Below are 25,414 nucleotides of genomic sequence, written 5' to 3' on the forward strand. Positions count from 1 at the left end.
GTTGAATAAACTCAGACGGAGGCAGAGGGGAGATCTGATTGAGGTCTACAAAATTCTGAGAGGTGTAGACAGAGCGAACAGTCAGAAGCCTTTTTCCAGGGTGGATGACTCAATTATAAGGGGTTACAGGTTCCAGGCGAGAGGGGGAAGTTTTAGGGAAGATGTGCAGGGAAAGTTTGTCACACAAGGTAGTGGGTGCCTGGAACCCATTGCCAGTGAGGTGGTGGAAGCACGATAGCAACGAAGATGTATATTGATAGACACATGAATGGGCGGGGAATGGAGGAATACAAATCGTTTGGGCAATAAGTAGTAGGTCTAAATAAGGAATCTGGATCGGCGCAACCTTTAAGGGTCAAAGGGCCTGTTCCTGTGCTGTAATGTTCTTTGCAGTTGCTATTAAAAAGCTTTAAGCATTACCTCTCAAGTTCATTATAAAAAAGTATGTTTGCTGGAATTCTCAATATTCCACCATTTTGTATCCAGGATGAGTAGATCACGAAAGCTTTCCATGGCAATCACAAGTGAAAAGGCTTCAGGAAGTCTAATGCTGAAGCTCATATCCTAATCATGAATGGCTTAGCCATTCTGAATGGTCCAATAAGAAACACCATTGGTTAATGGACTATTCACTGGAGGAGGAGGCTCCATAAATATTCCCATCCTCAATAGAGGAGCCCAGCACATCAACGCCAAAGAGAAGGCTGAAGCATTCACAACTATCTTTAGCCAGAAGTGCCAAGTGGATGATACGTCATCCTGTGCGAGATTGGGCTTGATACAGCTAAAAGGTGGTGTTTAGGGGGCACCTCACTAAGGCCAAGATGAGTCAATTTTTTTTTTTTTTGCAGGAGTCAAAGATAGGTTCAAGCAGTGTTCCAGAGGGCCTGCAACCACACACATGTTCTGGTCCTGTCCCAAATTAGTGGGGTTTTGGGTGGTCTTTTTTTAAGCACCATATCGGCAATGCTGAATGGTGATTTAGATCCCTGTTCTTTAGTCGCTGTATTTGGCGTGTTGGACCAGCCGGAGTTAACAAAGGGTGCAGGGTGGATGACTTGGCATTCGCCTCGTTGATTGCTCGGCGGTGGATTCTGCTGAGCTGGATTTAGGCAACATCGTCTAGTGCCTCAGCATGGCTAGGTGATTTGGAGTTTCTGTACCTCGAGACGGTCAAGTTCACTGTGAGGGGGTCGATCGATGAGTTTCAACTGTAGATGGCGACCGTTCATATTGCACTTTAAGGAATTGGTTATTGCTGCATTTTTGTTAAGTGTATTCTTACAGTTGTCGGTCGGAATTTTTTCTTTTGTTGATCTGTGTTAGTTTTGTTTTGCCTTGTAAATTTTGGGTATAAAAATGTTATAAGTTCAATAAAAATATTTTTTTTTTTTAAAATGAACCACAAAATTTTAATTTTACCTGCCCCTATATGATTTAAGTTAGAAAAGAGAGGAGAAGGTGAGGGATCGGAGCACTGGCAAGACTTACTCTACTTGTTATCAATTGGTTATTGGCAGATCTTAGCTGTTTAAATCTCTGGAAGCTTGCACTCTCAGAAGAGATGGAGCAAGAGTTGCATGAAGATTCATCTTGATGATTGGGCAAGATATCACTGCTCCAGAAGTTTCTTGTCGCTTCCAATAATTCACCAACCTGCTGAAAAAGATCCTTCCCACTTAAAACATAGGCCAACAATAGGTCTACACAGATCAGTGAAAAATGTGCAGCATGGACCTCAATTTCAAGGTAGGGTAACAATGAGGCACTCAGCACTCAAGCAATTTGGACAGCAACATCCAGGCTCCGTACATAGTTAAATGCGGAAATCAAGTAGATGTTTTCCTTGTTGCCCTGCTACTCCATTGTTTCACACGAACGGCATGAGTTGTGGCACTGATGCACAATATGCACTAAACATGCCAGAACCGTCAAGGCAAATCTATGTCCTGATGAAAAATCAGCTATGTTAATTTCGTTTCCTCCTCCACAAATTCTGCCTGACCAGAGTATTTCCAATTGTTATTTCAAAATTAAAATGTTTATTTAAAGGACGAAATTCGCCTTTGGTGGTATGGCGAATTCCATTTATGGTATTAATTGTTAATACTTTTCATAAATTTAGACTGATCATGAGTGATGTGACTATTAATCGATTTAAGACACCTAATGATAACAATTACACCCCAAAGTTAGGTATAGCGTAGATTATCTGTAGAGTAAAGATTTTTCAACTTTGTCCAATAAAATCAAATTCACTGGAGCACACTTTTTCCTCCGTCATGCCAGATAAATTTACTCAAAAACTACAAATTAGGAGCAGTTTTGTGCTGCAGCCCAAAACCACTAAAAACATAGGTAAGAGCACAATGTAATTTCTACAAGTCCCTTACAGCCAACAGGGTACAGGAGTACAGAGGGTTAGAAGACCATTCAGCCCTTCGAGCCTTCTCCGCCATTCAACATCATGGTTGATTCTCTATCTCAACGCCATATTCCCGTTCTCTACCCATACCCTTGATGCCTTTAGTCTAGAAATCCATTTCCTCCTTTTTTTAAATAAATAAGACTACCCAATTCATTTTTTCCAATTAAGGGGCAATTTAGCATGGCCAATCCACCTACCCTTGCACATCTTTGGGTTGTGGGGGCAAAACCCACGCAAACACGGGGAGAATGTGCAAACTCCACACGGACAGTGACTCGGAGCCGGGGTCGAATCTGGGACCTCGGCACCATGAGGCAGCAGTGCTAACCACTGCACCACCATGCTGCCCCGATCCATTTCCTTCTTAAATATATTCAATGACTTGGCCTCCGCAGCCTTCAATTCCACAGGTTCACCACCCTTCCGGTGAAGAAACATCTCCTCAGCTCAGTTCTAAATGCCCTACCCCACATCCTGAGACTGTGGCCTGTGTTGTGCTCGATCTCCCCAGCCAGGGGAATCATCACCCCTGCATAGAGTCTAGCAAGTCCTGTCAGAATTTTATATGTTTCACTGAAATCCTCTTCTTCTGAATTCCAGAGACTACAGGCCCCATCGACCCAATCTCTCTTCAAACAACAATCCTGCCATCCCAGGAATCAGTCTGGTGAACCTTCAATGACTAGGCGTCCACCGCCTTCAATTCCACAGGTTCACCATCTTTCTGGCAAACTTGGAAATGTTACATTTGGTTCCCTCGTCTAAAACAGGGATTTATAGTGTGAATATTCAGGGATTGAGTGTTAAAATCCATAACAGTAGTCTGAGAATTTGAATTCAGTTCAAAATTATCCGGAAATAAAAAAAGCAACATTAATATAAAAAAAGTGACCATGACTTGTCATTATAAACCCAACTATTGCACAAATGTCCTTTGAGGAAGAAAACAGTTGATCTTTACCCAGTTTGGCCTATGTGACTCCAGTCTCACACCAGCCTCTGAAATGACTCACTATGCCACTTATTTATAACAACATAAGAAATAACAGCAGGAGTTGGCCATGTGGCACTTGGGGCCTATTCCACCATTTGATGACAGTAAGAAGTCTTGCAACACCCGGTTATAGACCAACAGGTTTGTTTTGAATCACTAGCTTTCGGAGCACAGCTCCTTCCTCAGGTCCTGAGGAAGGAACTCCGAAAGCTAGTGATTCGAAACAAACCTGTTGGACTTTAACCTGCTGTTGCAAGACTTCTTACTGTGCTCACCCCAGTCCAATGCCAGCATCTCCACATCACCATTTAATAAGGTCATGAGTGATCTTTGACCTCTCCTCACTTTCCCACCCGATTCCCATTTCCCTTGATTGCACGAAGGACACAACTCTCAGTGTAAAATATACTCAACACGAGTGAAGAAATTCTCTTAATCGCTGTACTAAATGGTTGCCTCATACTGCTCAGACTATGATCCCTAGTTCTAGACTCTCCAGCCAGAGAAAACAACCTCAGCATCTACCTTTTCATGTCTCTTCACAATCTTGCATTTTTCAGCAAGATCACCTCTCTCGAAACGAGAGTGAAGGTTAATTTTACTCAACCCCTCAGGAGAGGAGACAACCTTCTCATCTTTGGAATTAAATTGAGTGAACCTTGTTGCATCACCTCCAAGGCAAGTGTACCCCTCCTTAGATAAGGAGACACATATGTGCAAGATAGTCAATTGTGGACACACAAATATAAAATTAGGATTTGGCTTAATCTCATATGACTGAGGTTTATCAGATTTCTTTTTACTTAAAAACATTGTGGATTTTACAACAGCTGGAAATGATTAAAGTTATTCATTTCTATTATGTCAAGGTATGTTTTAAGCAGACGGTGTTGTTCAGCTTTTGCTGGAAGTGCAGAATTCATGACTGTTCAATTTGGAAGTGCAGAATTCATGACTGTTCAATTAAACGTCGTCAATTCATTATTAAACTATCCCAAGACAGGGACAGGAAGTACAACAAATGATAAGGATGGTGGACTTAGCATTTGGGATCTTAATAACAATAACTGACATCAGGATGTGATAAATTATCTAGGATAGTTGACCTGGGTGCCTAACAAGATCTTTAATGTCAGAATTTGTAGCAAGGATCAAAAGGACCAGCAAATGTTACATCTTTAGAATCACAGAATCTATACAGTGGAGAAGGAGGCCATTCGGCCCATCGAGTCTCCACCTATGCTTGCAAAGATTACCGTACTTAGGCCCACAACCCGGCCCTATCCCCGTAACCCAGCAACCCCACCTAACAATTTGGACACTAAGGGACAATTTAGCATGGCCAATCCATCTGACCTGCACATCTTTGAACTGTGGGAGGACCCGGAGGAAACCCACACAGAGAGAGGAGAAAGTGCAAACACCACACAGAGTAACCCAAGGCTGAATTTGAACTGGAGTCCCTGGCGCTGTAAGACAGCAGTGCTAACCACTGTGCCACCCTTACTCAGAAAGAATTATAGTGGAGTACTATTTATTTCTGTATATCTTGGTTTAGAGCGGTCATTTTCAAAGTCAGGGTTGTCGCGGCATTAACGATTGCAGGTAGTAGTGCCCAACGACCACGACCGGCTTTTAATAAATTGCCGGCAGTGACCGGATTTCAGAATGCCGGTCAACCCGTGCATGTGTGGCCCTTCAGTAGTGCGCAGGTCAAAGCCCAGAGTGGCAGGCCGCCTCCTCCTGACGTCAGCACGCTGACCATGAGCGGACATTACGTGCTCTAGACGAGAGAGAGATTCCTCCATTTTTTAGCTGTGCTGGTGTGAACTCCAGGGCCTCTGGTGAAGTGAATCATAGAATCCCTACAGTGCAGAAGAATCCCTACAGTGCAGAAGTAGGCCATTTAGCCCATTGAGTCTGCACCGGCCCTAGGAAAGAGCATCCTTCTTAAGCCCACACGTCCACCCTACCCCCGTAACCCCACCTAACCTGTTGGACACTAAGGGACAATTTAGTATGGCCAATTCACCTAACCTGCACTTCTTTAAACTGTGGGAGGAAACCGGAGCACCCGTGCAGACACGGGGAGAAAGTGCAAATTTACAGTCACCCAAGGCTGGGATTGAACCCAGAACTCTGGAACTGTGAGGCAGCAATGCTAACCACTGTGCCGCCCCTTTCTTGAGGTTTGGGTTATTAATTATGCCACTGGAAATCAGGATGTAAAGTTCATGTGTATTATATGCAGGGAAGTGCTGGCAAATGAAAGATTAAAACCCTCAAAACTTCAAAGGCATTTCAAAGCTAAGCATGGCGAATTAGAGGACAAACCTGTTGATTTTTTTCAGGGGATGCAGTGAAATCTTAAATCATCAGCTAAGGTCATTATCAGAGATGTAATATTGAATGACAAAGCAAGTTAGATCATGAGGACCAAGCAGGCTCACCTGTCACATTAAAGGCAAGTGAAAATGGTGGATTGCAAAGGTTGGCCGGCAAGCGTCCTGAAGGATGGCAGGTTGGTAAAAATGGGTTATGGGCAAAAAAGTTTGAAAAACACTGGTTTAAAGATTGGTCAAATACAATTTTAAAAATTAACATATTTAGTGTCAGATTTAAATTTTCTTGCCGAGAGAGAAAAACAATGAATATCACACAATTCGAGTTACTAGGTATGGACATCCACATCCCAAGAATGATTTCTGAACAAAAAATCTGCATTTTCCCAATGAATCCACCATATTCGGTTTGACATAATGATATGTTACTGTCCCCAAAACACAGGAAATTCACAATTTCTGATAAAAAAATCTTCAAAACAGAAAGTGACACAAGGCAACAACTGTTTCTGTGCCAAGTATTACTCATCATACACTATACAAAACAGACAAAAATCACAAAGGACATAATAAATCAACACCTGTTTAAACTCCTCATGCTTCAATGAAAATAATGAAATTACACTAAAATTAAACAAAAGTAAAGAGTTTCCTTCTCACGCACCAAAACTTTGTGATGAGTTGAAGAAAACAGCTCATCTCTACTTTCTATAATTTCTTGAACTCGGGCTCAAGGACACAAGACTAATGGGATCCCTGAATTTCTCTGACAAATTCTGACTGAATAGTGATGTTAAATAAGCAATAAACTCCTTAACTCTTCACAAAATAAACACAGGGCGTTTCAATTATTTCATAATCATTTGCCATTGTCCTTCGTAAGGCTCATCTTACAAATTCTATACAGGTTTTAAACAGAAGCAACATGCTCAACGTTTGGTATATCTGTCCCAGGAGCATTTCCTGTTCCAAGGCACTCAGATGGTCATGGGCAACTTTGAAGGAGTAGGAATTCAAAAGAGCAGCAGGCTTCCGAAATTGGGACTTTTCCTGCTGCAGATGGAAATATGCAGCTAGATCCAAAGTTTAACGGCAGACATATTGGGAGAGATAATGGGGAATCAGTACATAGAATAAAAATAGTACCCTCCTCTCCAGTATGCAGGAATTAAGGATTAGGCTTATTTCCAGTTTTTTTCTGAATACTCCTTTGCTTGAGGAGCCAAAATCAAAGCACCCAGCAAAGAGGTAGAAGAGGAATACAACCTCCCACTTCATCAACATGGTCTTGTCTTGACTGCAGCTGTTACTCTGCTGAGAGAATACCAGCGCCGTGTAAAAGGGGCAGAAGCCCAGTGACTCAGGTCTCCATTTTTGTTCCTAGCTCCCAAAGCAAAGACCGAGAAAATTAACTCAGTGTTTCTGAACAAAATGAAGATAGCGCTGGCCAAAAAGGTAGAGAAAACATTTATAGGGAACCATCCAAGAAAATTTTCAGAACAGCAATAAATAAATCCCATTCACTTTACCTCCTCAGGAAGCGTAACGAACATGTCAATATCTTTTTTCCATGCCACTGTTGATAGAAAATAATCACTGCAGGCTGCAAGCACAGAGCGATGAGCACGAAAGGACTGGTTTTCTACAACCACAGTCACGTCACAAAAGAGGTCTTGCTTTCTTTGATCATTGAGGCTCAGTAGAACACTGGTGCTGTGCACAGAGGACTCGTAGGAATAAACCAAAGTGCCACTCTTTTCGCTTACCGACATTCTGTCTCATACCTGGTAAAACAAGTACAATACATATATGAGTTGCAGAGTCTGTTTTAAATCACATGAATTCAATCTGCCAGGAGCTCTAATATCTTCAACTTTGAATTTGTTAGTCGTCTGCGGTATAAATTCTAGTTTCTTTTGTGGCTGAAAAGGTATTTTCTCGCCAGCCATTAAGGTCAACAGAACTAAGCTAAATTTCAAGCTTCTAGTAGCTTTTATATTTCTGGTTATATTTCTAGCCTACAACTGCATTACAATCAGTTTTCTTTAGCTTAGGATAAGTGTGCTATTCACCAATCATTAGTGTGCATATATTATGAGATCATGCAAATTCATCACGAAAACTCAGGGTACATTATTACTGCAACATGTATTTTTGCAAGACCACAGAATAAAACAGATCATTCATCTCTTCAATCATAGTAGACTATTACAGTGAGCCGTTGCAAAATCCATTAATTTCCAGTCTATCAGAAACTATTTATGCTGAGGTAGAGTTTTCAGAAAAGAGGCACAAATTAGGTCCAAAATTGCACCCATCTAAGAACGGTTTACCCTCTCCCACACTGCCATGGCTTCTATTCAAACTCATTTGCAGATCAATTACAACCATCTGCCATAAACCACTGCAAATGCATTTTAAAAGATCAATTTTTTCAGCAAAGTAATTCTTTTTAAAAAATGTCTTGATATATTCAAGTGGAAACGAAACACAGTTTGATTAATGCAGCTGAAAAGAAAGAAAAAAATATTAAATCATTGTTATTCCACCATGTGACCAACCTGATTTTAAATTACTGAAAATGATGGCCGTGTTAGTTGTGGCTCAGAATGCAGCACTCTTACCGGAGTCAGAAGTTTGAGTGTTCAAGTCTCAGTCCAGAACCGAGCAAAAAAAAAAAAAAATCAAGCTTCACACTGCAGTGTGGTACTGAGGGAGTACTGCACTGTCAAAGGTGCCACCTTTTGGCTGAGATGCTAACCGGGGCCTGCTCAGGTAGATGCAAAAGATCCCATACTATGCCAATTTGGGCCGAATTACACCGAATAAAAAGTTGCAATGGAGTAGAATTTCAGGCCTGTAACTTTAGCATCACCAAGAGTGGAATCCTTTACGCACAACAATCTTTAAACTTTGTTAGGATAGGAGCACAGTAGCTTCAGAGTGCTCTCCTGGATGGGAGAAATACACATCAATGGAGACATTAAAATTAAGCTGGCTGAACAATATGGAGCCTGTTGGTTGCAGTATAAATACACAATTAATTTTGTTATTAAATATCACTGAATACAGCTATCACCAAGGCTCGCTTGTACAACAAATAATTCCAGATTTCTTGGAGAAAAAGAGCAGCAATTAGATTTTTCAGTTGCAACAAAAAAATTAAAGAAATTAACTGGTGATTTGATTTTAAATGATTAAAAGTGGATCGTATGATGCAAATCATTTTTTAAAGTCTTAAGATGCTTGTATTATAATTTTGAATGATCTATGAACATATTTAATACTTGACATTCCACAGAATGAATGGAACTCAGAACCAAAATTAAATTTTAGTGACAAATAGTTAGCACAAAGATAAACAGAATTTAAAAAATAAATGCCAAACTAAAATAATTCAATCCATCAAAATGTATTACCAATAAGAGAACTTGCATTTATAATGTAATGTAGGAATTAGCTGAACCCTAATAAAACATTTACAGTGCATAACAGTTGTTCGTTGGATGCAATTTTGGCAGACTTTGCTTAGCTGCAATTAGAATTTCAATCAAACAGTTCTATGTCCTTTGGTTATACAATAACACTTTGAGGATATCACTCAATTGCCAGAGGTGATATTACTTAAACAGACAACAGTTGTTACTATGCAAATCCTAGGGTTTTCTTTTATTACCAGAGGCAAAACAATCTTTTGTACTTAGAGAAACACAACGAAACATGCAGTGGAAAAGTGACACTTGGGACGTTTTCTGAGTCTTTGAGGTTCTAAAAATGAAACTGGTTAATTTGTCACAAATTCAAATAATGCAGGTTTAAATCCCCATATCTCATGAAGTTTGATATTTAACATTCTTGTTATATATCACGTCAAATAAACACCATGCCCACTACCCCAACAACCACGCCACTTACTTTCGCCCAAACTCACTCCTGCCCCTCTCCCCATCGCTCCAGGCCGAGCAACATTTCCCAATACAGATGGGGAAGTAATAAAAGAGGAACAAAACAATCATTAGGAAGTGGCACTTTGCACAGGGCAATATGAATCATTGACATGCGGATTACAATAAAAAGACTCTTAAATAGAAAATGGCTGACTGGAAATGCAAAAATTGCATTAATGCAGCAGCACTTTTCACAACCTGTTTCACAGCCAAATGCAATTGTAAAGTTCTGCAGTTCGAAAGATATGTTTAGCTAAAGAAAATGGCAAGTAGATACAATTCTCTTTCTCTCCAGAGACCACTCTCTAATGAGTATGATTGTCCACCTAAGAAACTCCGTGTTATTGGTCATGGATCTGAGGGTGCTTGTATAGTTGATGAGCCTGATCCTAGAGCCGCATCTTCGACCGCACTTTCCAGGTTTACCAGGAGGTGGGGTCAGTCCTTGGACTCTAGATCGCTGGGATTCCTTTCTCCGGACAGCCGGTTTGTGACAGGGCCTTCCATAGCACTTCCCGACTGATCCAGTCAAAAGCCTTGGTCAGATCAATAAAGGCCATGTAGAGTGGTTGATGTTGCACCTGCATTTGTCTTGACATTGCCGAGTAGTGAAAATTATGTCCGCTGTTCCACAATTTGGTCAGAAGCCACACTGGCTTTCCGGAAGGATTTATTCAGAGTGGGAGAGAAGGTAGCTAACAAGGATTTGGGTGATGATCTTCCCGGCCATGGAGAGTAGGGAGATTCCTCGATAGTTCCCAGAGTCTGCTTTGTCTCCTTTCTTAAAGATGGTGGTGATGACGACATCCGGAGGTCGGTGGGAATTCAGTCTGTCCCAGATTTTCAGTAACAACTGATGGAGATGACGGATGATCTCTTGTTCTCCAAGTTTGAATATCTCCGCTGGAATCTCATCCATTCCTGTGCCTTTTCAATTCTCTGTGTTTAATGGCAGATTAGACTTTCCAGTCTAAGTGGCGGTTTTCCAGCCAGGGTGGGGACAGAACAGACTATTTTTGGGGCACCTTTTCATAGAATCAGAGAATCCCTACAGCGACCCAAGGCCGGAATTGAACCCTAACCCTGACCGTGGTGCTGTGAGGCAGCAGTGCTAACCACCGTGCCACAGTAGCACTTTCCCCACGTGGGGTTAGCTGAAGAGGGTTGCTCAGTCGTAAAGATAGCTGCTGAAACACACTTCTGTTCCTATTCCAAGAGCGAGGTAACTGAATAAAACTCCACCACCTAGGTGGAGGTCCACAGCTGGAGACTTCCAGACCTCTCAGTCCTGCCTCCGTTACCGCTCGCCAATCGCCACAGGATTGTCTGTGTGGAGGGTGTGCTTGATTCCTCCAGGTAGATGCCTGGTGAGGGACATCCTTTAATGTGGGTATGCCGTTCCTCACCAGCAGACACACTGTCCCTTGACAGAGGGTAGGTCCAGTTCCAGTGGCAAGGGAACCTCGATAACTGGGGATCTCCCTACTGCTGTAGCTGTCATCTGTCAACACAGCCATTAATGCCATACGAATATCTTCCATCTGATTCGCTGTTGAGGACCTGTTTTGGATTGCGCTTTGTCTGGTTCCTCCCCTCTGACTTTACCGCCATGGGTGACCCTGTCAGAGCTTAAGACTCCTGACAGCATCATCCAAGATCACAGAGCATTCAAGCCTCTCCACCATGGCAAGGTGGCAATCCACAGAAAGGGTGCTTAATGCACAAACAAGTGTCCATTCAAACATTCTTTTCGCACACCAATTTTCCCTATCTCACCATATTGTGAAGCCCAAGATTAAATTCATCACGTTCTATTAATGTCGCCCTGCATCAGGAACTCCCGACTGCAGGCACAAGTTCAAAACACTGCCCCATTGCATATCAGGGTAACAGACCAACATCTGGAACTGATTTCATATTAACTGCTTTTGAACATGTTGAGCCAAGTCTTGCAAGTTCAGTAAGACATACAGGTGTTACTTAGCTTTAATTTTGTATGGACTTTTCATTTAGTTTCTATATGAAGTGTCAGAAAGGAGAAAGAAAAATCTGGAAGCTGAAAATAAATAAAAAATTGGAGAGGTGTAGACCTTAAATTTACACAGCCAAAGATTAGATTAGATTTCAATTTTTTAATTTAGAGTACCCAATTAATTTTTCCAATTAAGGGCCAATTTAACGTGGCCAATCCACCTAGCCTGCACATCTTTGGGTTGTGGGGGGAAACCCACGCATACACGGGGAGAATGTGCAAATTCCACATGGACAGTGACCCAGGACAGGGATCGAACCTGGGACCTCGGTGCCGTGAGGCTACAGTGTTACCCACGGCGCCACCGTGCTGCCCAGATTAGATTTCTTGTCACGTGTACCGAGGTACAGCGAAAAGTATTGTTCTGCACACAGTCAACACAGATCGCTCCATACATGAAAACATGGAACATACGTGAGGATACATGATGAAAATACATAAACAGACAAATGAAGTATACGGTAAATAGTGCTACTACTGTAGAGAATATGCGTAGAAAGATCAGTTCAGTCCATAAAAGATCATTAAGGAGTCTGCAACAGTGGGGAAGAGGCTGCGTCTTAATCTATTGGTGTGTGTTCTCAAACGCTTCTGCCTGATGGAAGAGGTTGGGAAGAGAGAATAACCCGGGTGGGAGGGGCCTTTGGTTATGCTGCCCGCTTTCCCAAGGCAGAGGGAAGAGTAGACAGAGTCAATCAACGATAGGAAGGTATGCGTGGTGGACTGGGCTGTGTTCACGACTCTCTGTAGCTTCCTACACTCTTGGGCCGAGCAGTTACCAGGCCAGGCTGTGATGCAGCCAGATAGGATGCTTTCAAAGATGCATCTGTAAAAATTGATGAGTCAATGTGCACATGCCGAATTTCCTTAGTTTCCGGAGGAAGTAGAGGTGCTGTTGAGCTTTCTTGGTTGTAGCGTCAATGTGGGTGGATCAGGACAGATTGTTGGTGATGTGCACACCTAGGTATTTGAAGCTGTCCATCATCTCCATCTCAGCACTACTGATGTAGACAGGGGCAAGGCCAGCACTTTGCTTCCTGAAGTCAATGACCAGTGTGGTGGTATGCATATGCACAGTAATGTATAGAGTTATCTATTAATGTATATAGTTATCCATATGATCTCCGACCAGCGGGTGGCGATATAGATCGACCATGTGACTCCACAGATCGGCAGTTGATAGTAAATCGTTTTAGAGGGCAGTCGCATTGGAAGTAGCTCCAGGAGGATTCAGTTATTCACTACCATTTGTATTATAGTGCATTAGTAACCTTTCCACGTGTTCATTTTGTCAATAAACTATCTTACTATTAGAGAACTAGATGTTGTGTGTGCATCTTTACAACGGCCACAACACAAAACATAACGTGGTACCAAGTGTGTTGAACAATTGAAGATAACTATGGAGAAGACGGGACAAAATGGACCAAAGAAAGAAAATTCTTCCGCCTACCTGGAACTGGAACTCAATGCAAGGAAAGACTGTGAAGATTGTGATAGAAGGTCTGAAGGTACCTCACCAGCTTCAAGTCACCGGTAATGTAGACGAGAATTGGCATTTTTTAAAGCAGCAATTCGAACTTTATGTTGCAGCCCTTGGCCTGTAGGTACAGCCTGACGAGAGGTGTATTGCTTTGCTGCTCACTGTAGCAGGTTCTCAAGCCATCAAAATTTACAATACCTTCGCATTCAACAGCGAAGCACAAAGCAAAACCTCCGATGAAGTAATAAAATACTTTGATCAGCATTGCACCCCAAAAAAAATGAAATGATCGAGCGTTATATCTTTCGCACGCTTATTCAAGGCGGGCAAATCTTTCGATGGTTTTATGATCGACTTGCGGTTGAAGGCACAGTCGTGCAATTTTAGTACTTTAAAGTCGATGATCCGCAATCAGACAGTGTTCAGGATATCGAATGATAAGATGTGCAAGAGGCTATTGAGGGAAGACGAGGTGCAGCAAGAAAACGCCAGCAATAGAACGTAGAACAATACAGCGCAGTACAGGCCCTTCGGCCCACGATGTTGCACCGAAACAAAAGCCATCTAACCTACACTATACCATTATCATCCATAGTGACAATATTTGTCACTGCACAGCAGATTAATGCGCTCAATCTGAAACGTTTTGCCGCAAATGTGTAAGATTCCAGCACCATAAGCATAGTCACGCAGTCAAAGAAGGTCTCAATGCAGGTGGCCATTTTAAGCATCCAACTGGATCCGCCATTTTGTACCACGATGCGGCAGTCGACATTTGTCGCGGCAATGTCCTGTGTTTGGGAAGGTTTGTTCCAAGTGCGGAAGAACAAATCACTTTGCTGAGCAACATTTTTTACGTCCAACAGTGGACCAAACAGAACCAGTTAACTTAATTAATGAGATATGCCTCGGAGACCTGGTTGCTGTTGACATGATTTCGACTGATGACACGAGTAGTCCAAACAAGTAAAATGGCAAATCTTTCCTCACAATTTACAGCCATAGTGATGCGGATGCGAATACCATAGAAGCCAGATGGATGATTCTGTTGATGGTTAATGGCACACTAATCAAATGCAAGCTCGACACAGGGGCGAGGGCCAACCTTATCACTTTGTCAGCTTTAAAAGGGCTGAAAACTAAACCAAAAATAGTTTGTCGATCAGTACTACTGAAGGACTATAATGATAATGAGATCACAACGTTAGGAGCATGTGAGCTCGCAGTAACTGTAAAAGACATAACTCGCATGATAAAATTTTCCATAGTGGAGACAGAGCACAAATCTCTCATAGGACTGGAAGCTGTAAAGCGCTTTGGCTCATTAACCGGGTTTACAGTGTAGAAAGCAGGGCATCCCACCAACATGCATCCGTAGAATCCATCACAAAGGACTTTCCGGAGATATTTCAAGGCTTTGGCACTCTGCCCGTTATTACGCACCACATCCAATTGAAGGAGAATGCAAAGCCAGTCATACACGTGCCGAGACATGTCCCAACTCCATTGAAGGACAAATTGAAGGCCGAGTTAGACAGAATGATGGCTCTAGGAGTCATCCAACGCATGGAGGAACCTACAGACTGGATTAACTCTATGGTGTGCGTCATGAAGAGGAATAATGACTTACAGATATGCATGGACCACAAAGACCTGAACCTTAACATCAAGAGAGAGCACAACTCGATTCCGAAGAGGAAGGAAATAATATGAGAGATGGCTGGAGCGACATGTTTCAGCACGTTGGATGCATCACAAGGCTTTTGGCAGCTCAAACTGGACAAAGGAAGCACAAAGCTGTGTACGTTTAACACACCCTTTGGGCGCTATGGTTTCTTACGGATGCCATTTGGCATAATTTCTGCTTGATAAATTTTCCATCGTGCCATGGAACAGATAGCTGAAGGAGTCTATAGATAACATAATAATTTGGGGGTCCACACACAACGAGCCTGACAAAAGGCTTTTCAGGATCTTCCAGTATAAAGGACAAAGAAAAGTACAGCACAGGAACAGGCCATTTGGCCCTGCAAGCCTGCGCCAAACATGCTGCCCGTCGAAACTAAAATCTTCTACACTTCCTGGGTCCGTATCCCTCTATTCCCATCCTATTCATGTATTGGTTAAACGTCACTATCGTCCCTGCTTCCACCACCTCCTCCGACAGATTGTTCCAGGCACCCACTACCCTCGCACATCTCCTCTAAACCTTGCCCCTTGCACCTTAAACCTATGCCCCCTAGTAATTGGCCCTTCTACCCTGGGAAAATGCCTCTGACTATCCACTCTGTCTATGCTCCTCATAGTTTTGTAGACCTCTATCAGGTCGCCCCTCAACCTTTGTCGTTCCAGTGAGAAGAAACCGAGTTTATTCAACCTCTCTTCATAGCTAATGCCCTCCATACCAGGCAACATCCTGGTAAATATCTTTGGAACCCTCTCCAAAGCCTCCACATCCTTCTGGTAGTGTGGCGACCAGAATTGAATACTATACTCCAAGTGTGGCCTAACTAAGGTTCTACACAGCTGCAACATGACTTGCCAATTTTTATACTCAATGCCCCGGCCAATGAAGGCAAGCATGCCGTATGCCTTCTTGACTACCTTCTCCACCTGTGTTGTCACTTTCAGTGACCTGTGGACCTGTACTCCTAGATCTCTCTGACTTTTAATACTCTTGAGGGTTCTACCATTCACTGTATATTCCCGACCTGCATTAGACCTTCCAAAATGCATTACCAAACATTTGTCCGGATTAAACTCCATCTGCCATCTCTCCGCCCAAGTCTCCAAATGATCTAAATCCTGCTGCATCCTCTGACAGTCCTCCTCGCTTTCCACAATTCCACCAACCTTTGTGCCGTCCACAAACATATTAATCAGACCAGTTACATTTTCCCCCAAATCATTTATATATACTACGGACAGTAAAGGTCCCAGCACTGATCCCTGTGGAACACCACAGTCACAGCCCTCCAATCAGAAAATCACCCTTCCATTGCTCCTCTCTGCCTTTTATGATCTAGCCAGTTCTGTATCCATCTTGCCAGCTCACCTCTGATTCCATGTGACTTCACCTTTTGCACCAGTCTGCCATGAGGGACCTTGTCAAAGGCCTTACTGAAGTCCACATAGACAACATCCACTGCCCTACCTGCATCAATTATCTTTGTGACCTCCTCGAAAAACTCTATCAACGACCTCCCCTTCACAAAACCGTGCTGTCTCTCGTTAATACGTCCACTTGCTTCTAAATGGGAGTAGATCCTGTCTCGAAGAATTCTTCCAGTAATTTCCCTACCACTGACGCAAGGCTCACCGGCCTGTAGTTCCCTGGATTATCCTTGCTACCCTTCTTAAACAAAGGAACACCATTGGCTATTCTCCAGTCCTCTGGGACATCACCTGAAGACAGTAAAGATCCAAAGGTTTCTGTCAAGGCCTCAGCAATTTCCTCTCTTGCTGGGGTAGATCCCATCAGGCCCTGGGGACTTATCCATCTTAATATTTTTCAAGACGCCCAACACCTCGTCCTTTTGGGTTTCAATGTGACCCAGGCTATTTACACACCCTTCTCCAGACTTGATATCCACCAATTCCTTCTCTTTGGTGAATACTGATGCAAAGTATTCATTTAGTACCTCATTCATTTCCTCTGGTTCCACACATAGATTCCCTCCCCTATCCTTCAGCAGGCCAACCCTTTCCCTGGCTACCCTCTTGCTATTTATGTACTTGCAAAAAGCATTGGGATTTTTCTTAACCCTATTTGCCAATGATTTTTCGTGACTCCTTTTAGCCGTCCTGACTCCTTACTTAAAGAAAGAATGGCCTAAAGCTTAACAAAGCAAAGTGTCAAATTGGGGTTGACAGCATCACCTTCCATTGGGGGATAGGCTCTCTGCACAAGGTGTGCAGCCGGATCAAGAGAAGATAAAGGCTATTTTGATGATGCCCCATCCCACAGATAAAAAAAGGCATCCTACGGATGTTAGGGATGATCAAATTTGTTGGCAAATTCATTCCCAATCTGGCATCTAAAATCTCTCACCTCTGAGATACGATCAAAAAGGACAGTGTTCCACTGGTCTCCCAGATATGAGCAGGAATGGCAAGAGTTGCAAATCTCCTTGACTACAGCACCAGTTCCAACGTTTTTTGACCCTGCGAAAAAGACAACATTTCATCCAATGCATTTACGGATGGCCGGGAATGTTGTTACTTCAGCAGAATGCAAAGGACAGCTGGTTGCTTGTGGCATACGCATCCAGAGCAATGTCAGAGACGGAGCGCAGGTATGCACAAATTGACAAAGAATGCTTTGGGTTCATCAATGGTTTTGGACAAGTTCCATGAGTATGTGTACGGTCTTCGGACATTTCTGGTGGACACTGACGACAGGCCACTCATGTCAATTGTACAGAAGAATTTGAGCGAAATGTCCCCAAGGATCCAACGCATAATGATGAAGCTGCAAAGCTACAATTTCGACATAATCCACACACCAGGCAAGCAAATAAAGATTATATTATTATCCCATTGTCGCTGACATGCTTTCTCGAGCCACGGGGTTAAAGAGACATACCTGGTTAATGAGGATGTGCAAGTCCATTTTAATCTCATCACTGTAACTCTTCCAGTCTCAAGTCGCGTCTAATCAAGGAAGAAACTGCCAAGGACACAGTCCTACAAAAAGTCTCCACGAGGGATGGCCTAAGGGTTCCTGCTCGGGTTATTACAATCTGAGGGCAGAGCCGAATGAGGCAAATGGATCTCTACTGTGACAGCACAGAATTGCGATTCCACATTCCTTGAGGCCACTCATTCTCAGTTCCATGAAGGACATCTGGTCAATGAAAAATGCAGGGCCGGGTACAGATTATTCAGAGGTGCTAACCTTTTTCAACATAAATCAGTATTTCAGATACCAAAAAGCAGTATTTTGGCAATAAAATCAGTATTTTCATTTCAAAGAAAAAATGCCCACCAATCTGCAGTAGAGCTTTACGCCCTTAGTGCACAAATCTGTGGCAAATCACATTTGGCCATGCGTGTGATAAAAAAATCTTTGATTTTATGATTTTAACTATTACAAATCTGCTCCTTTGTACCATAGAATTTTCAGTGCAGAAGGAGACCATTCGGCCCATCGAGTCTGCACCGGCTCTTGGAAAGAGCACCCTACCCAAGGTCCACACCTCCACCTTATCCCCATAACCCAGTAACCCCACCCAACACTATGGGCAATTTAGCATGGCCAATCCACCTAACCCACACATCTTTGGACTGTGGGAGGAAACCGGAGCACCCGGAGGAAACCCACGCACACACGGGGAGAACGTGCAGACGCCGTACAGACAGTAACCCAAGCCGGGAATCGAACCTGGGACCCTGGAGCTGTGAAGCAATTGTGCTATCCACAATGCTATCGTGCTACCCTGCATATGATAACAAGATTAAACAACCTGTTGTTGTACACTGGGCGTCTTCAACATCATTGGTCAATCAACTTCTAAAACATTAATGGCAAGTGTAAATCTCACCTTTTTAAACGTACAGCGACATGAGTGGGTGTTTTCAAATTAAGTTTCAAACATTCAGTAAATCTAAAAATGTAAAATGTGACCAAATCATTCACCTTTTTACATGAAGTTGAAAAGAGGAATACAAGATAGTTGATACTAACAGATGAAGCATATTTGCTCATCAGTGGTAGGGTATCTATCCTGGCCCCGGTATCATGTTGAAGGCAGAGCTGTAGTCAATTAACAGGGGTTTGATGCAGGTATCCTTGTTATCGAGATGCGCCAGGGATGAATGTATGGCCAGGGAGGTAGCAACTGCTGTAAGCTGTGAACCGGTTGTGGTGGTAGATGCACTGCAGTAGTCAAGGCAATCTGAAAGGTTGGAGTTGATGTGTCTCATGACCAACCTCTCGAAGCACTTCATAATGATAAATGTCAGGGCCACTGGTCAGCAGTCATTGAGGCATGTTGCATGGTTCTTCTTTGGCATTGGTATGAAAATGGTTTTCTTGAAGCAGATGGGAACCTCGGAACGGAGTGAAGGTTAAGATGTCTGCGAACACACCCGCCAGTTGGTTCGCGCAGGATCTGAGTGCACAACCAGGGACTCTGTCAGGACCCATTGCTATCCATGGGTTCACTTACGCGAAGGCTGATCTAACATAACAGTAGGTATGGGTGTGTCTGAGGCTATTGGAGCAGATGACATTGGTTGTTGGTTTCCTGCTCAAAACGAGCATAGGATGCATTGAGTTCATCGGGGAGGGGTGCTCTGTTGGTGGAGATTTTACTCGTTTTTTTCTTTCTAGCCCGTTATACTGTTTAAGCCTTGCCACATCCAACAAGAGTTTGTGTCATTAGTCTAGGACTCTAGCTTAGTCTATCATTTTCTCTTGGCGTCCATGATGGCTTTGTGGAGGTCGCACCTAGATTTCTTTTATAGGCCAGGGTCACCCATCTTGAATGCCTCAGACCTGGACTTCAGTAGGGAGTGGATCTCCCATTTAAACCTCAGTTTCCAGTTGGAGAATGCATACATTACCTTATTTGGCATGCATTCCTAGACACATTGATGCCGTCTAGGTTGGCCGCCAAGTTCTTGAATATGGGGCAGTCCACTAACTTCATGCTGTCACGTAGGAGCTCTTCCGTTATCTCAGATCAGCATTGCACGACCTTCTTAACCGGACCCCCCACTAAGGAGCACCGTCCCGTGGTCTGATTTTCTAAAATGTGGTCAGGGGATGGAGCTGTAGGTGTCCTTGGTGGTTATGTAGCAATGGTCATGGACGTTAGGGTCCCTGGAGATGTGTTGGGAGTTTTGAGGTTGGCCTGGTTAAAGTCCCTGACCATGATGCACAAGGCCATTGGTATTCAGTTTCCAGGTTGTTTATAGTGAATAAGAATAGGATAAGAATTCTAGTCTAAAAGAAAAAGATCCCAAACCTGATGAGTATGTAAAAATTGCCAACCAGAGCTCAAATGTCAATTTTTTGCTCAACTTCTCTGGAAGATCTGCTGCTTAAGGTGTCAAAATTAAATATTTGAAATAATTTAGTATTTCCAGATTAGATAAGGCACAACTGAATATAAAGCAATACTCCCTCTGCTCTGTCCCAACATTGTTGTTTAGTCTCACCGAGTCCACCGGTGAAATGCTTCTTCAATTTCTTACAGCAGCCTCTTGAGAAAAATTGCCAACTTGACACAATTGGTGCTAAATTATGGGTGATTAAAATGTAATGGGTCATTGCCACGGAGACCGAATTGACATTGTCTAAATTCACTTTGTGTAGAATACATTTGATGCAGAATGTTTAAACAGACACCTCTGTCCCATGGTTATGCCTTAATTTGAACTTGGTTCCCAAAAACCTCCCAATCCAGGCCTTCCACCATGCAACTCCAATCCAGTTTAAAATATTGATGCTATTTACTAAATGTATGTGAGAAGTTCTATTATGGATTAAAGTTGCCAAATGGCGGCTAAATAATTAAGACCATATCAAGTCAGCAACAGACCTCCCTAAAAAGGATTACATGAATCTGATGTTACAATAGTCAACGGTGGCCATTCTGTAAATTATACAGGTAGCCTTATGACAACGGCAACATTTCATGTAGCGGATTCATAATTCATCAATTGAAAGCTTTTCTCCTGCTGGTTGGAGGGCAAAAGGAGCGGGGTTGGGCGAAAGGAGAGCAAGCAGGCACAAGAGAGTGATTTAACAGGGCAGCACGGTGGCAGTGGGTTAGCCCTGCTGCCTCACAGCGCCAAGGTCCCAGGTTTGATCCCGGCTCAGGGTCACTGTCCGTGTGGAGTTTGCACATTCTCCCCGTGTTTGCATGGGTTTCGCCCCCACAACCCAAAGATGTGGATTGGCCACGCTAAATTGCCCCTTAATTGGAAAAATGAATTGAGTGCTCTAAATTTTTTTTTTTAAAGTGTGATATAACCGTGGAGCAATGAACAAAGTTAGAGGCTAGAAACCTATTTTCCTCCCCTGCCACTTAACACAGGAAATTCATACATTGTACAATATACATATGAACATAATATTTCAAATCCTGTAGTCATTACATAAAGTAAACTCATGAACATAATCATAGTAATTAAGCCCAGTAAGCAGAAACTATAAAGTTTATACAACAGCTGTGATTATTCACCCAAATCCCAGAGCTTTTAACCTTCACCCTCATAGCAAGAACATCTTTTCAAATTGTTTCTGCTGCGATACATCCTAATAGAGCATTCCAAATCTATTTCTCTGCATCAATGTCTGAGTGACTTTTTAAAAAGTAATTTATTAGTTAAGTCAGATGTTTTTCTAATTCAGAAAACCAAAAGTCGAATCCAGATGTATTGCCCATTATGTCAGTGATGGAGAGCCTTTGTTTAGAAGGGGGAAAATTAAGACATAAAAAGGCCAAAAGGAAATCGGAGTTGATTAGAAGCAAGTGTCTGGTGAATTGATGAGATCAATCAGTAAGTATTTTACTTATGTGACTAGAGAAAACAATGAGGCGAAAGAGATGGTAACTTGAAAGTGGAGAGATAAGGAAATGGCCTGCCAAAAGCCATCACCACTGGGTGTATATCAAAGGGAAAGAAATAGTATGACTGTAGAACACCAAGGGAGAGAGACAGCTCATATCAAAAGTGCAGCAAGTTGCAGATATATTCTCCTGAAAGCAGCCGCCATTTTCTGCTTTCGCTGACCCTGAAGGCTGTCAACCTGACGTGGCCATCTTAACCAGTTTGCGGTGATTATTGGCTGGACTTAGCTCACAAATTTACTTAAAATTGGATGTTGTTTGGGAAAGGGTTGTCTCAGAGTTCAGGTAAATGATGGTAATTGGGGGACCAAAGGATAGTTTCATGCAAAATTGTGTGCATAATCATCATTATGTTAGTGCCATGATGTATTATATTCCTTCTTGTCGCGTGAGTTTTTGTCTTTCATTTAAGTTAATTAATGTTCTTTATTAATTGTTCACAACGACAGGACTGTTCGCACAGGATTGCACACCATTCCGCATATTATACTCCAAAAAAACATATACACCACTACGAACCGGTGTTCCAAGTTACCTTTCTGGGTTTTGGGATACCCTCACATTTAACATCAGCTTACACCTGGTGTAACGCATTCATAATCATATTATTGTGTGTAGTTAATGTATTCTCAGAAGGCAGCTACTGTTATAAACAGTGCACACACAAAATGATGTAGGTACAAAAATAAAGTGGCTTTAACCAGACTCACAACAGATCAGAAGGTGTTAGAAAATAATTACTAAACCACAATTTTCCACGGTTTAACTACAGGAACCCAGATTGCAGCAATTACATTTTTTCAACTCCCTATCACGGATACCTGGTCAGCACTCAACAGTGGCTAAGACACTAAACCAGAACCGCAATCTTTTTTTAAAGTTTTAAGACAGTGCAGAAAGATAGATTTGTTCCAGTAGTGATAATATAAGAAACAGGGTTTGGTTATTTTCTAAACAAGCTTTATTGTAACAAAAGAAAAGAAAACAATATTTAAACTTCAATTCTAACAGATTACTTTCATGACCTCTCTCGGTCGATTTCCAAAGCCTTCTGCTCTATCTGGTCAAAACAGGTTTTTTTTCCTCTCTCCGTCTCTAAGCTCTGCCAAGCCACTCAAACAAAGGTTCTCTGCTAGGGTTTCCATACTTGAACCCATAATCGTTATCTTGACTGTATGATCTCCCACTTCCATGTATACAAAAGACTGGGGCCATACTATTGAAATGCAACTAACCACCCATTGACAGACAAAGAGGCCATCAGACTCTGTAATGGGCTAATAGCTGGTCAGACAGGTGTATCTCGAACAATGGAACTGGGGGCATCCCGTGTACTCCCACTAATGAGTTTAAGTCTGACTGGGACAATGTAACTGCAGCCAGGTATGGGCATATCCCTCTGACTCTGCACTGGCAGTATTTTCCCTCAAGTCGGTTTAACCCCAAATTGCCTGCTACATCTTTGATCTCACTTCTGGACCTAATTTCCTAATATCTCCCTCAACTGGAAGTTGATCTTTCTTGACTATCTCGGGTCCTTGACTGAGCCATCCAATAACAAATTAAAAAAACTTAAATTCAGTGGGTAGGATAGCAGTGTGGTTATGTCACTGGACGATTAATCCAGTTGTTTCACAGCTCCAGGGTCCCAGATTCAATTCCTGGCTTGGGTCACTGTCTGTGCAGAGTCTGTGCGTTCTCCCAGTGTCTGCGTGGGTTTCCTCCGGGTGCTCCGGTTTCCTCCCACAGTACAAAGACGTGCAAGTTAGGTGGATTAGCCATCCTAAATTGCCCTTAGTGATGTCTATAAGGTGTATTTGAGGATTGATTACTTTGTAGTGAGTTGGGAGATTTTGGTTGGGGTGGAGGGGGCAAAGTATGTGGGGATAGTTATCTTGGACCATGCGCCCCACTGGCTTGGGATTCGGTTTAGATCGGGACGAGAGCAGAGGCCGGGGTGGAGGTTTGACTCGGGGTTGTTGGTGGATGGAGGTTTCTGTGATAAGGTGTGGGCGGCGATTAAGGAGTATGTGGAGTTGAATCAGAATGGGGAGGTGTCGACGGTCATTTTTTGGGCAACACTGAAAGCAGTGACCCGGGAAGGAAATTATTTTGTTTAAGGCTCGTGCGGACAGGGAAAGGAGGGAGGAACATAACCGTCTCGTGAGCAAGATAGTGGAGGTGGACAGGGAATATTCGCGGGTGCCCACCGTGGAGGGATTGGCGAGGAGGAAAAGGTTACAGGGGCAGTTTGACAGGCTGACAATAGGGAGGGCAATAGAGCAACTGTGTAGGGCAAGAGGGGTGCAATACGAGAATGGGGAGAAGGCGAGCCGCATGCTGGCGCACCAGCTGCGGAGGCAGGCTGCATCCAGGGAAATATTGAAGATACGGACTGGGGATGTGGTGTCAGAGCCAGGGAAGGCAAATGAGGCATTTAGGGAGCACTACCAGGGACTTTACGAGGCAGACCCAGGGGAAGAGGAGGGGGACATGGGGCGGTTTCTGATCAAGCTGGAATTTCCCCAGGTGGAGGAAGCAAAGAGGCAGGCGATGAAGGAGCCCCTGGGGTGAGGGAGGTGCTGGATAATTTCAGGGGTATGAAGTCGGGGAAGACCGCTGGGCCAGATGGGTATAAGGAATTGGCGACGGACCTGGCACCACATTTGTTGGGGGCATTTAATGAAGCACTAGAGAAGGGGGAGTTGCTGGAGACAATGAAGCAGGCAGTAATCACACTAATGCCAAAAAAAGCGGAAGGACCCGGTGGAATGTGGGTCATATAGGCCCATATCACGAATGAACATGGATGTGAAAGTATGGCTAAGCTGTTGGCAGGGAGGATGCAGGAGTGTCCCCCCGGGGTGGTGACAGAAGATCAAACAGGCAGCTCACGAGCAATATAAGACGGCTGTTGAATGTGGAATGTGGTGATGAATCCGTCGGGGGCTCTGGTACCAGAGGTGGTGGTGTCCATGGACGCAGAGAAGGCATTTGAACAGGTGGAGTGGCGGTACTTGTTCGAAGTTTTGGGAAAGTTTGGGCCGAGATTTGTGGCATGGGTACGGTTGCTGTATGTGGCACCAAGGGCGAGGACGAATGATATGAGCTCACAAAGCTTTGACTTACACAGGGGTACGAGGCAGGGTGCCCGCTGTCACCACTGCTGTTTTCGCTGGCGACAGAGCCATTGGCGATGGCTCTCGGGGTTCAGCAGAGTGGCGAGGGATTATGAGGGGACAGAGGGAGCATCGGGTGTCGCTCTGTGCCAATGACGTCTTGTTGTATGTTTCTGATCCGTTGGAGAGTATGGGAAGGATTATGGGCCTGCTGGGAGGTTTGGAGGGTTCGCGGGGTACAAGCTGAATGTAGGGAAAAGCGAGGTATTCCCGGTGAATGAGCTGGTACAGCGGGCTAATTTGGGTGGGGGGGGGGGGGGGGGGGGGGGGGGGGGGGGCATTTACGGTAGCGAGGGATAGGTATAGGTAATTGCCGATTCAGGTAGTGAGGGAATGGACGGGGCTCCATAAGTGGAACTTAACGAAGCTGGTGGAGGAGGCTAGGGAGGATCTCAAGAGGTGGGATACCCTGCACTTAACGCTGGCA

At 43.5% G+C, this 25,414-nt stretch overlaps 1 protein-coding gene across 5 annotated transcripts in view; it reads right to left on the reverse strand.

Moving 5' to 3' along the window:
• The window catches only part of LOC140428038 (transcription regulator protein BACH1-like), a 101,716-nt gene that overhangs the window by 24,685 nt on the left and 51,617 nt on the right, over window positions 1-25,414 (reverse strand). For 3 of the 5 annotated variants that reach the window (XM_072514022.1, XM_072514021.1, XM_072514024.1), the window contains one exon: window positions 7,294-7,548. In XM_072514022.1, coding sequence (XP_072370123.1) covers window positions 7,294-7,536 — 243 coding nt within the window. In that variant the 5' untranslated portion in view covers window positions 7,537-7,548. Of the gene's footprint in view, window positions 1-7,293; window positions 7,549-17,277; window positions 17,391-25,414 lie in introns of all 5 variants that reach the window. The other 2 variants (XM_072514023.1, XM_072514020.1) reach the window with 1 other exon arrangement.

The sequence above is a fragment of the Scyliorhinus torazame genome, chromosome 8 (assembly GCF_047496885.1).
Source record: "Scyliorhinus torazame isolate Kashiwa2021f chromosome 8, sScyTor2.1, whole genome shotgun sequence".
In the NCBI taxonomy this organism is placed as follows: Eukaryota; Metazoa; Chordata; class Chondrichthyes; order Carcharhiniformes; family Scyliorhinidae; genus Scyliorhinus; species Scyliorhinus torazame.